A 14,308-nucleotide genomic window follows, 5' to 3' on the forward strand; every position below is an offset into this window, starting at 1 on the left:
TAGTGTTACTACCTTTTATGTATTATTGAGTAACAGATCATTAGTTTTTGCATGGTTTAAAATTTTGTGTAAATGGTATTCTTTAACATTGTAGTCATCTGAGATTTGCCTAATTCAAGTAAGACACAAAAAGCACAAATCATGAAAGAAAAATCAGACATAACTGTGTATTTAAAAATAAAAACCCATCTGTATATCCTTGCACTTTTCAGATAACCATTACTCCCAAACGCATTTAGTGTTTTACCCTCAACTATGTCTTAGGGAAAGCAAAGTCTTTTGAAATTCTCTGGAACAGACTGTTTCCTTTGAGTGAGATCATATTTTATGAAGTATTAACATATTTAGGTCTCCCACTAAATACTAACATGAACACTGTTCATCAAATATTTGAAAAAAAAAAGAAATGTTTTGGTCAAGGTATATTAAAGTTTTTGAAGTGTTTTTCCTCTAACTGTTTCCAAATATTTTTAATCATAGACCAAGGGTCCAAAATGATACCCGATGATAAAAAGACTGAAAAGCTTCAGCTCCTGGGAGCAGTGTCTTTTGACTGCTTGTTATCTTGAAAAATACATTCAGGATACACAAAAGGATGATGCCAAATTAAGTGAGTCAGTTTTTTTGAACTCATGTGAAAGGCTACATTCCAAGGGGCAAGTCTGCAAGATAAATAACAAAGAAAATTCTACATGCTGTCATGTGTTTTTTTTTCCATTCGTGGTCCAGGCAGAACACTGAAGTTTTGCCAGTTATTTCCTTAAAAGTGTTTGAAATATAAATTTACCAGACTGAATGTTCCATATTCTTCCCTGAGAAAATGTGTCAAAAATCCTAGCAATGTCGTCTGGTCTCCCCAGGTCCAGCGAGCTTGATTGAGGTAGGATGAGACAGGCAGGTAAATATAGGGCAGCAGGCCAGCAGAGAAGCACAGACTCAACTTCAACAGGGAGCCTGGGGAGAGTTCCTGCATTAGAGCATAGGGAGTCACATGTATCACAGTGTTTATTTTAGTCAGATTCATCCTGGAACTTCAAGAACATATTGCGGAAAACATCAAATATGTTTACTCAGAGCTGATCTCTCAATTTATATCAAGTCACCACGGAAGATGATGTTAAACCTTCTGATTACTGTGGATTACTAGGAAATTGCATCAGCCTGAACTCCTTTGCATGGCAAGTGAAATCTGAGTGAAGCAAATAATATTAGCAAAGACATGATTTTCATGTTTATTGCATCCTCTACATTTAAAACCATGTCATGACATGCAGCATCGCACAGCTGAGACTACCCACTTGGAAGTGATTTCAGTGTTGATTATGGTGTTTGACCATTTTCAAAACTGCCCAAGATATTGTTCTAATACTGATTCACTTCATTATTATCATCAGGAGTAGGCTTTAACTATACACTATATTATGACTGCACATTAATAATATATTCTTTCTACAAGAGTTTTGGCCATTTCATGGAAATCCTTAGTACAAATGAAGCTAGTTTTTAAGTAACATTCAAGTTCATCCAAATGCTATTTTTTTCCCTCAATTTACATAGGAAAGAAGGAAATTTGTTGTTGTATGCAACAATCTTGCCTCAAACAGAATATATTTTTCATCTGCAAGTTTCTTCTTTGCTTTTTCTTTTTTGGCCATGTCATTGGCATGTGATTTTAGTTCCCCCACCAAGGAGCAAGCCTTGAAGTAACTGAAGCACAGAGTCTTAACCACTGTACTGCCAGGGAAGTCCTGCTTCTGCATGTTTCTAAGACCAAGGAAAACTCTGCCAAATTTTTACAAAGATTGAGTCCAAAAGAATTCTACGGTTGCTTTAGTAATTGGAAATGTCGCCTCTTACAAATATCGTGAGTGGAAATTGCCAATTTTTTCTTTACGAAAAAGGGAAATTCATAGGTGACAATGAATATGAGAACCAAGATTTCTGTTCCCCAGAAGTAGAAAAGTAGTTGACTTACACTAGCATTTTCAAATAAGCATTCTTCATTGAAAATGGAGTGTTTTTATTACAGTACTGATATTGTTTGACATTTCTAAAGCGGTAATGAGATTCATACAAAATGATGGGATGAAAAAAATGGAAGAAATAACTAATTGAAGAATATGCCTTTGCTATTCTTAAAAGTAGCTTTAAAGAAAGTAAATGTTTAGATTTTGGCAGTTTCTGCACACTATAAAGTTCAGTTTAGAATGGCAAGACATAGTTGCTGCTGAATTTTCCTTTTGTGTGGGAAATAGAGAAACAAATACATGAGAACTATTTCAGAGCGTGCAGGAGAGTGGCTCTGAGTCCCAGCTGCATGTACACTGGAATCACCTGGGGAACTTTTGAAACTATCAGTCCCAGGGCCTCACACCCAGTCAAATAAATCAGAATTATTTTAGGGTGGTGAGAGCACACAAAGGCATACACACACACAAACACCTATTTACTTTCTTAAATCTTTCCAGATAATTTAAGTAAGCAGTTGGGGTTGCAACCAACTAATTTCCTTCTCTGCCTTAGATCACCTGAGCAGTCAGATCCAATTCCCTATCACTTCACTGGTAGATCTTATTTTCTAGACTCTGCTCTTTAAATAATAAAAATAAAAGGTGCTCTGAAGAGTCACACTTTCCCAAATTTCATCATTCATCAGAGGTTGATCTAAGTACAGGGTAAACAGGCTCTCAGATCAGGTTCCTAACTTGTCAGCTCTGGGTCTTGTATGTTTTACATGAGAATATGGCTCTCCCTCCAGACTTAAAACAAAAGATTTGCTTTTTAAGTTCATGATCTAGATACACCTTCCCTGATATCAGAAGCCTGGCTAAGGGTGACGCCATCAAGATGGCAACATAAGTAATCCCAACTTCAGTCCTTCCCACAAAACACCATCAGCAACTACCTGTAGACAAGATACTGCTGTGAAAATCCCAGACACTGGGGTTGAGGCTGAAGTCCTGGACCACAGAGACTGAGAAGGACTGCACTTGAAGTTTTGAGGGGCACTCTGACTATATCACTCCTCCCCTAGGCCAGCACAGCACTGCATTGGAAGACTCCCTTTGGGGTACACTTTTTCCAGTGGGAAAAGAGCCCCCAGGGTGGAAATCCAGCTCCCCAGGCATTGCAGGATGCTCCCCAGGCACTGAAGGATGCTCCCCAGGCACAGCAGGATGCTCCCCAGGCACTGCAGAATGCTCCCCAGGCACTGCAGGATGCTCCCCAGGCATTGCAGGATGCTCCTTAGGAGACTCACTCAGCATTCATTCGCAGGGACCACTGCGGCGGTGTGCGGTGGAGGGGCGGTGGGGGCATAGATCTTTGGGGCTCAACCACTGGGGATCAGACAGAGATGGAGAAGGGAAGCAGGGCTTACAGCGACCGGTTTCCAGTCTTGGGAGAACACATTCCTGTTTGCAGCGGTGCCAGAGCAGAGGTTGATCAGCCAGCAGTTCTGTGCATCTACAGAGCCAAGCCAGTGGCTGATCCTACTCTAAAATAATTTTGATTTAATTGATGTGGGGCATATATTAACATGATGAAAGTCACATATGACAAGGCCACAGCTAACACAATACTCAATGGTGACAGACTGAAAGCTTCTCCTCTAAGATCAGGAATAAGACAAGGTGCCCACTCTCACCTCTCATGTTCAACATAGTACTGGAAGTCCTACTCAGGGTAATTAGGCAAAAAAAAGAAATAAAAGGAATCCAAACTAGAAAGGAAGTGAAATTGTCTCTGTTTGCAAATGACATGCTCTTAAATAGGAAATCCTAAAGATTCTATGCTTTTGAACTGTGGTGTTGGAGAAGACTCTTGAGAGTCCCTTGGACTGCAAGGAGATCCAACCAGTCTATTCTGAAGGCGATCAGCCCTGGGATTTCTTTGGAAGGAATGATGCTAAAGCTGAAACTCCAGTACTTTGGCCACCTCATGTGAAGAGTTGACTCATTGGAAAATACTCTGATGCTGGGAGGGATTGGGGGCAGGAGGAGAATGGGATGACAGAGGATGAGATGGCTGGATGGCATCACTGACTCGATGGACGTTGAGTCTAAGTGAACTCTGGGAGTTGGTGATGGACAGGCAGGCCTGGCGTGCTACAATTCATGGGGTCGCAAAGAGTCGGACATGACTGAGCTACTGAACTGAATTGACTGAAAGATTCTATCAAAAAGCTGTAAAACTTAACAAATTTAGGAAAGTTACAGGATATAAAATTAGTTGTGCTTCTATATACTAACAATGAACTATCTGAAAAAAAAAAAAACTATTTCATTTATAATAGCATAGCATCAAATATAATAAATAGCTTAGGAATATATTTAACCGAGGAGGTATTAATGAAATATCTGTATACTGAAAACTATAAGACATTGATGAAAGAAACTGAAGAAGACACATATGAAAAGATATCTCATGTTCATGGATTAAAATAATTAATATTGTTAAAATGTTCATACTACCCAAAACCATCTATAGATTTTATAATATCCCTATCAAGCCTTGTATGAAACTAATAAATAAATAAACTCCATGTTTTCTGATGCCATAAATGTCATATTGGGCATTTTTACTCAAAAACATACCTTCTCTTTTAAAAGCCGAAAGAGAATCCATGGTATTATGCACAAAACATAGAGTACTATTGTGTGCTGATTACATAAGCTAAGGCCACAGCATAAAGCACCAATTTTAGCTATCTGAAAAATAATAAAAGCAAATAATCCAAGTTAAAAATTCACTGAAAACTAAGAAAGCACAATAGTAAAAAGCTATTCTTTTTATTAAAACTAAACATTTATACAGTAAGCCAGGTTAACATCAAACTTTTAATGCAAACAATCATGCTTTAATACTCACTAATTATCTATCACCATTATTTTATTAATATTTTTCATTCTTATCAAATCACTGCAGTCTGACCTTAAATTACTGTCTTCAAACTAGGTTTTAGGAAGTCCTATATGATGACAAGTTCTTTAGAACATAGTATAGTGAAATCTAGAACTAAAGTTCAGCAATTCTTTGTCTTACATTTTCTTCTATTAAATTAATTAAATATAACACTTTTATTTAGAAACCTGGTTCCCTACGGGTGGTCTTTTTGCTATTTTTGAACATGTGTTATTTTCATAATCATAAAAGGGTTTATTTTAAACAAAAAATAAACTCTAATATCATCACAGGCTTGTTTATGGAAACCACAGATAAACCTTGATGTTGTTTCTAAATTCTTTAATGACAAAGGCTGCCCATATATTAAGATAATTCAGAACTCTTCAATGTGTAGACGGTAAGCCCTTAGAAGACAGGGTTCCTCCACATTGCAAATTATTTTGATGATAGCAGTGGTCTTAGAAGTCATTATAATCTCTTCAGAACCACTTCATTTTACATCTGATTACTTTCCTTTTAGTGAAAAAAAGTACAAATTATTTGATCTTTTGTGAAACTAGAGAATAAGCCAATGAACCATAATGGTAAATAATTTAAGGTGGTCAACCTAGAGCTTGGCATCTTAAGATCACACACACACACACACACACACACACACACACGACACTGGATTAGCTAACAAGCCTTTCTTTCCCATAAGACTCAAAGGGGATTTTGTAATACCCTCATTCTCCAAAAAACTTTTGAACTCTGGGACAGAAAAAGAATTCTCATGTTTTATAAAGGCTCTCATAGTTTACAGTAAAAAAACAGAGTGTTTTGAGAGTGCTTTTTCTCTCAACATGCCTAGATTACCTTGACAGTAATCAGAATAGATAAACAGTATCTAAACCAAAGTTAAAAAGAAACAGAGCATCTGTCTAAAAATTAAAACAAAAAGTGATTTCACTTTGATCAAAATAGGTTACCTTTGATCTTTCTTGTGCAGTTGCTGCCTCCTCAAAATGTACAGTAAGAGCCATAAGCAGGCCCACAAACAGATTGTTTAAGCTAAAAACCTCTGCTGCAATGGACCACTGCCATGTTAGACGAGAAAATGAAAACACCCCCGCAGCAAGGATTCCTCCAGCATATGAGCCAGAAAGCCTGCAAATACAGATAACATGAAATCTTCTTTCCCAACAAAAAGAACTGACTTTATTTTCCTTTTTATAAACTGTAGCAGCAGAAATTATGACAGCCGCCCAGCACTATCCCAACACATTAGATGGTTAATACATTACTTCATGTAATAATTCCTTTCAACAGATTTTAATTACAAAGTCCATACATTAACCTATTAAGAAACAAATGAACAAACCTGCTTGGTATCTTATGAACTGAATGAGGTTTAGTTCTCTGATGTACTCTTTAGGATTCAAGCCATTTTAGAAAGCCTCAAGAGACAGAAACTGGAGAGATAACAAACCTGTGCCATTTTTCTTGCTATATCTAAGAAGAAAAATGATCATGACTGATTAAGACTGAAAAATTAATAAAATGGCAGAGTACCTGTTTGGTAGAAACAGACTTAAAGACTTATAGAATGAACTTATGGTTACCAGTGAGGAAGGATGGGGTAAAGGGATAGTTATGGAGTTTGGGATGGACATGTACACACTGCTATATTTAAAATGGATAACCAACAAGGACCTACTGTATAGCACAGGGAACTCTGCTCAATGCTATGTGTCAGCCTGGATGGGAGGGGAGTCGGGGGGAGAATGGATACACGTATGTGTATGGTTGAGTCCCTTGCTGCTCACCTGAAACTATCAAAATATCACAACATTGTTAATCAGCTATATCCTAATACAAAATAGAAAGCTTTTAAAAATAAATAAATAAAAGAAAAAAAAGGAATATCTGTTCAGGAACACTCACTCTCACTTCTTGTGGTATGTTTGGGTCTAGGTACTTTCTACATTTATCTCCCAACATATGGCAAAGTATGTCTTAGTCACAATATTTGGTGATTTTAAGATCTTGTAAGCTAAATTCTTAGTTTCTAATGATTTCTTCTTTACACAAAGTCAAAGTTAAAAATGATATTTTTTTTTTTAAAGAGAAGGGTGGGAGTGTGAATTTTAGTAACACAGAAGAATCAAAGCTACACTTGGAAACAAATTCCTCACTCTCAATGCCAACAGAAGTCCACATTTCAAATTAATTGAGGAATCTGGATCTCAATTTAGAGATTTGTTTTGAGACGTCAAATCATAGGTCATTACTTTTTAGCTGCATTGTTTTGCATAAAAATTATGGAGTAATTGTATAGGTTTTAATCAACCTTAGTAGAAAAAAAAGCTAACAAATTTCAATATCACCAAACCTGTTTTTCTCTGAATTTCTCTTTACAATTTTCCTGTTCTCTTTCCCTTATAAAAATCATCAGTTTCCTGTTTCTTGCAGAATACTCCATTCTCCCAGTTTTCCTGATTGAATAACCTAAAGTTATTTCTTCCTTCCAAATTCCTTTCCAGATTCTTTTCCATTTGTATTCCTATTGCCTTAGATTCAAAGTAAGAGTTTCCTAACTTGCCTTACATTTTTCTAATCCTTCTGCAAATATAACATCAGATTAAACTTTCTAAAGCATACTCTTTGTGAATACTCATTATTCCTACAGGATGAATTAGAATCAACCTGGAATCCAGGCTCCCAATAAACTGGACCCCCTAGACACTAATTACCAACATGACCTCCCACCAAGTAGTCAAGCTCCTTAAAATTCCCTAATAAGACTTGCCTATTCCTAGCTCCATACGTTTGCCCGTGCTGTAGCCCTAAACTGAAGGTCCTCCCTGCTCCTTTATTAAAACTCTACTCTTCTCTCAATTTTCTCTTCAATTCCCAGGTTTCTAGCTCATCTCTGCATATCAATGATTTTTACATTGTTTTTTGAAATGTGAACTGGAGCTAAACTTCACTTAATTGGAAGCATCTGGCCCCAAGCACAGAAAGGAAACTTAGCAAATAAAAGAATGAATTAATCTTAAAGTATTAGTAACAATTTAAAGAAACTTCTAAGTTTCAGCTGTCAATATGACTTTGGAAAGTCAGCAAAAGATACAAGATTCCTTCTTTTACTTAAAACATAAATTAGCACCCTTGGAGAAATGGCTGATTCCAGGATTGGAAAAGCTCAAGTAGCAAACGAATTAGAAACATCTTGGGACACAACGTAAGGAAATGCTCAAATAGAGGCATGACCAAAGAGTATATTAGCCAGCTTACAGGACTCTCATTGGCCAAACTGGGGAAAACTTGAGCATAATTAAAGTAACAGACTGTAATCCAATGAATAAATAAGAATCTATGAATCTAAAAAAAAAAAGCTATGGATCTGTAGTGATATAAAAAGTTGGGTGAGAAGGAAAAGTCCATGGAAAGTCAACTAATAACTATAGAAGAAATTAGAAGAATTAGAAATCCCCACTTGACAACCATCATAATAATAATCAATGGATACCAAAGTAGAGGGTAAAGTTTGGAGTAACAGAAATATGCACACTGTCTAAAGGTATTTCCCTGTAAATAATTACAAAAGAAGAAACTGTCATTACAGTGGCAAACTGGACTGACACAGTCTTAATCACATCATCAAAGTTAACAGCCCAGTAATGGGACAAAAATCATCATATGCTTCTTTATCTATTGCAAAAAAAAAAAGAATACAGCATCATTTCTATGGTATTCCTGCCAAAAATGCATTACCTGAATTTAAGCAAGAGGACAGACAAACTCAGACTGAAGGACATTCTACAGAATAACTGACCTGTATGTATCAAGAAGTGTCAAAGTCCTGAGAAAAAACAAAACCATCACGAGGAACTGTCCCAGCTTAGAGACCAAAAGGATGACAACAGAATAAAAGGTATTATCTAGGACTTTCTTCTACTATAGTTCAGTTCAGTTCAGTCGCTCAGTTGTGTCCGACTCTTTGCAACCCCATGAACTGCAGTGCGCCAGGCTTCCCTGTCCATCACCAACTCCTGGAGTTTACTCAAACTCATGTCCATCAAGCCGGTGATGCCATCCAGCCATCCCATCCTCTGCCGTCCCCTTTTCCTCCTGCCCCCAATCCCTCCCAGCATCAGGGTCTTTTCCAATGAATCAGCTCTTCGCATGAGGTGGCCAAAGTACTGGAGTTTCAGCTTTAGCATCAGGCCTTCCAATGAACAGCCAGGACTAATCTTCAGAATGGACTGGTTGGATCTCCTTGCAGCCCAAGGGACTCTCAAGAGTCTTCTCCAACACCACAGTTCAAAAGCATCAATTCTTTGGCGCTCAGCCTTCTTCACAGTCCAACTCTCACGTCCATACATGACCACTGGAAAAACCATAGCCTTGACTAGACGGACTTTGTTGGCAAAGTAATATCTCTGCTTTTGAATATGCTATCTAGTTTGGTCATAACTTTCCTTCCAAGGAGTAAGTATCTTTTAATTTCATGGCTGCAATCACCATCTGCAGTGATTTTGGAGCCCAAAGAATTAAAGTCTGCCACTGTTTTCACTGTTTCCCCATCTATTTCCCATGAAGTGATGGGACTAGATGCCATGATCTTTGTTTTCTGAATGTTGAGCTTTAAGCCAACTTTTTCACTCTCCTCTTTCACTTTCATCAAGAGGCTTTTGAGTTCCTCTTCACTTTCTGCCATAAGGGTGGTGTCATCTACTATAAGCATGTGGAAAAAATTGGATCAAGTCTGAAGATTAGGTAACAGTGTTGTATCATTGATAATTTGTTTTGAGACCTACACTGTGTATATGTAAGACAATGTTGGTTTAAAGAAACGTATCTTGAAGCATTTAAGGGTAAAAGGACATCATGACTGCAGCTTATTCTTAACTGGTTAAAAAGCAAAATAATACATACATATCCACTGAGTCAAGGATAAAGCAAATGTGGTAAAATATTAATATTTGGGAACCTGAGTAAAGGGCAAACAGTGAGCCATTTGTGCCACTTTTTTATAAATCTGAAATTGCATCAAGATAAAAAGTTTAAAGAAATCAGCAAATTTCCAAGCTAATTTGCTAACATTTGTTGAGTTTCTTGTTAGCCATGTTTCAGGTATTGTTTTATTGCCTTCTTTATATTCATGTAATTTTCACAATAACCCTATGAGTAGATGGTGGTTTGTCTCCATTTCTCAAATGAAGAATTTGAGGCTCAGGGAGGCCAAATAATTTTTCCAAGGCCCTACAGTAGGTAATTAAGTGGCAGAACCAGGATTAAAATTGTTAGTCTAGCTATTTAAAATAATTACATTATCGGTAAGAGATGGCTATTTTAGTTTTAATGTCAAATCATTTATTCCAGACTAATGATATACTTCCCTAGTGGCTCAGATGGTAAAGCGTCTGCCTACAATACAGGAGACCAGGGTATGATCCATGGGTTGGGAAGATCCTCTGGAGAAGGAAATGGCAACCCACTCTAGTACTCTTGCCTGGAAAATCCAATGGACGGAGGAGTGTGGTAGGCTACAGTTCATGGGGTCACAAAGAGTCAGAAACAACTGAGTGATTTCACTTTCACTTTCAATGATATATTGTACATTTAGTTAAATATGCACCTCTGAGTGAAGAACAGAAGTTTTGTCAATTATTAGAATTGTATTTATGTCTATGTGTTATCTAAACAACACACTACCAACCTGAATTGTACACACCTCTGAAGACTGATATTAACCTTTTTTTTTTTTTTTTGAAAGGGCAGTTAAAGTTTAAAACCAGTAAACAGTTAATTAAAGAGAACAGATATGTACAAATCCTCAGGAAGAAAACTCAAGACTCACTAATCTACAATGATTTTTAGCACATTATTATGCTCAGGAAGACATCCTAAAGCGTTTGAATTGTTGACATTATTGGAATTATGAACTATGTTAACTGCCTTTTCAAATATTTCATATGGTTTTAGACATTGAAGACAGTATAAGTAAAATTATCAGTGGTAAAATTTATCCAGTCACCTTATACTATTACAGATACTTATGTACATTAGCATTTTATTGAAGACTAATCCTACATCAGCAGTGTCTAAAATCTGAATTTTTCTCACCTCACTTCTGTCCCATATCACCCCCCCTGCCAAGGACAAGATTGTTTCACAATGAATAATCCATATACTCTTTCACCTGATTTTTCTGGGTATCAGAGAAATAATTTGTGAGACTGCTGAGTAAGGTTATAGAAGAGAAGGTAACTGATTATAAAGCCAGTAAAGAAAATCAAACCTATAATCTTGATATTTTTAGCATCTCAAAAGAGCTTGCTTAGAAATCAACTCAGTCTATAGACTGAAGACAAGAGTAGTGGACCTTCTCTTTTCTTTTGCTACTCATCATCTAAAATCCTTTCATATGCTTGAGTGATACAAGCTTATGAGGCACAGCCCCTCTTATTACACACTGAAATATAGGATATTTTTCTAGTCTTCATTGCAGCTAGAGCATGGGTATATGACCTGGGCTCTGCCTGTCAGAATCACCTGCTCCATTCTTTGAACTGGAAATTCATGAGGCCAAAGAGCAGGTATGGAGACAGAATCAGACATAGTGGGTGGGACTTGTGCATCATTTTCACAGACAATAATGGCAGCACTTTCAGGGCTAGTGCTCAGAACCCAGGTCAGGGTCGGTGATGTGAGCTGGGGTGCCTGGGGCCCAGGGATGGCAGCCGCGGTGGTTTCACCAGCACACACATGCCTGGGACTCTGAATATTTTGGGATCAGAGCCTACTAATCCAGCCTTCCAAGAAATTCTGCAAGCTTTCCAACTTCCTTTTTTTTAAATTCTAGATTTGAATATTTCCTCTTTTAAAAAGCTTTCAGTTCAGTTCAGTTCAGTTCAATCGGTCAGTCATGTCCGACTCTTTGCGACTCCACAGATTGCAGCATGGCAGGCCTCCCTGTCCATCACCAACTCTCGGATATTACTCAAACTCATGTCCATTGAGTTGGTGATGCCATCCAATCATCTTATCCTCTGTTGTCCCCTTCTCCTCCTGCCTTCAATCTTTCCCAGCATTAGGGTCTTTTCAAATGAATCATTTCTTCACATCAGGTGGCCAAAGTATTGGAGTTTCAGCTTCAACATCAGTCCTTCCAATGAATATTCAGGATTGATTTCCTTTAGGATGGACTGGTTGGATCTCCTTGCTGTCTAAGGGACTCTCAAGAGTCTTCTCCAACACCACAGTTCAAAAGCATCAATTCCTCGGCGCTCAGCTTTCTTCACAGTCCAACTCTGACATCCATACATGACCACTGGAAAAAAACACAGCTTTGACTAGACGGACCTTTGTTGGCAAAGTAATATCTCTGCTTTTTAATATGCTGTCTAGGTTGGTCAAAACTTTTCTTCCAAGGAGTAAGCATCTTTTAATTTCATGGCTGCAGTTACCATCTGCAGTGATTTTGGAGCCCCCCAAAATAAAGTCTGACACTGTTTCCACTGCTTCCCCATCTATTTGCCATGAAGTGATGGGACCAGATGCCATCATCTTCGTTTTCTGAATGTTGAGCTTTAAGCCAATTTTTTCACTCTCCTCTTTCACCTTCATCAAGAGGCTCTTTAGTTTTTCTTCACTTTCTGACATAAGGGTGGTATCATCTGCAGACCTGAGGTTATTGATATTTCTCTTGGCATTCTTGATTCCAGCTTGTGCTTCATCCAGCCCAGTTTTTCATGATGTACTCTGCATATAAGTTAAATAAGCACAGTGGCAATATACAGCCTTAACGTACTCCTTTCCCTATTTGGAACCAGTCTGTTGTTCCATGTACAGTTCTAACTGTTGCTTCCTGACCTGCATACAGATTTCTCAAAAGGCAGGTCAGGTGGTCTGGTATTCCCATCTCTTTCAGAATTTTCCAGTTTGTCGTGATCCACACAGTCAAAGGCTTTGGCATAGTCAATAAAGCAGAATTTTTCTGGAACTCTCTTGCTTTTTCTATGATCCAATGGATGTTGGCAATTTGATCTCTGGTTTCTCTGCCTTTCCTAAATCCAGCTTGAACATCTGGAAGTTCACAGTTCACATACTATTGAAGCCTGGCTTGGAGAATTTTGAGCATTACTTTGTTAGCGTGTGAGATGAGTGGAATTGTGTGGTTGAGCATTCCTTGGCATTGGCTTTCTTTGGGATTGGAATGAAAACCGACCTTTTCTAGTCCCGTGACCTAGTCCTGCTGAGTTTTCTAAATTTGCTGGCATATTGAGTGCAGCACTTTCACAGCATCATCTTTTAGGATTCGAAATAGCTCAACTGGAATTCCATCATTTCCACTAGCTTTGTTCATAGTGATGCTTCCTGAGGCCGTTGACTTCACATTCCAGGATGTCTGGCTCTAAGTGAGTGATCATATCATTGGGATTATGTGGGTCATTCTTTTTTGTACAGTTCTTCTGTGTATTCTTGCCACCTCTTCTTAATATCTTCTGCTTCTGTTAGGTCCATACCATTTCTGTCCTTTACTGAGCCCATCTTTTCATGAAATGTTCCCTCAGTATCTCTAATTTTCTTGAAGAGCTCTCTAGTCTTTCCCATTCTATTGTTTTCCTAGATTTCTTTGCACTGATCACTGAGGAAGGCTTTCTTATCTTTCCTGGGTATTCTTTGGAACTCTGCATTCAAATGGGTATATCTTTCCTTTTCTCCTTTGCCTTTTGCTTCTCTTCTTTTCTCAGTTATTTGTAAGGCTTCCTCAGACAACCATTTTTCTTTTTGCATTTCTTTTTCTTGGGGGATGGTCTTGATCCCTGCCTCCTGTACAATGTCATGAACCTCCATCCATAGTTCTTCATGCACTCTATCAGATCTAATCTCTTGAATCTATTTCTCACTTCTACTGTATAATCATAAGGGATTTGATTATAGGTCATACCTGAATGGTCTGGTGGTTTTCCCTACTTTCTTGAATTTAAAAGCAAAAAGCTTTATTGAGATATAATTCATATACTGTATAATTCATTTATTTAAAATGTACAATTAAAGACTTTCAGTATATTTACAGATATATGCAACTAACATTATAGTCAATTTTATAACATTTTCATCACCTCAAAAAGAAACTTTATCTCCTTTAACTCTCTCTCCAATCTCACTGCCAGGCTTAAGTAACCACTAATCTTCCTTCTGTCTGTGAACTTCCCTCTTCTGGGTTTTCATATAAGTAGAATCGTATAATACGTGGACTTTTGTGTCTGACTTCTTTCACTTAACATGATGTGTTCAAGGTTCATCCAACTTGTAGTGTGTACCAGTATTTCACTTCTTCGTACAGCTGAATTAATATTCCACTACACAGCTATTCCACATTTTGCTTATTCATTCTTCCACTGATGGACAT

At 37.7% G+C, this 14,308-nt stretch overlaps 1 protein-coding gene across 1 annotated transcript in view; it reads right to left on the bottom strand.

Moving 5' to 3' along the window:
- Window positions 1–14,308, bottom strand: part of TMEM260 (transmembrane protein 260) — a 72,779-nt gene that overhangs the window by 33,329 nt on the left and 25,142 nt on the right. The window contains exons 5-7 of the mRNA XM_086319035.1: window positions 5,874–6,051; window positions 4,596–4,709; window positions 788–967 (exon numbers count right to left, since the gene is read on the bottom strand). Of these exons, the coding sequence (XP_086175161.1) occupies window positions 788–967; window positions 4,596–4,709; window positions 5,874–6,051 (472 nt within the window). The remainder of the gene's footprint in view (window positions 1–787; window positions 968–4,595; window positions 4,710–5,873; window positions 6,052–14,308) is intronic.

Source organism: Bos grunniens, chromosome 10, assembly GCF_055505025.1.
Source record: "Bos grunniens cultivar Pamir isolate PY7600 chromosome 10, Bosgru_T2T1.0, whole genome shotgun sequence".
NCBI lineage: Eukaryota > Metazoa > Chordata > Mammalia > Artiodactyla > Bovidae > Bos > Bos grunniens.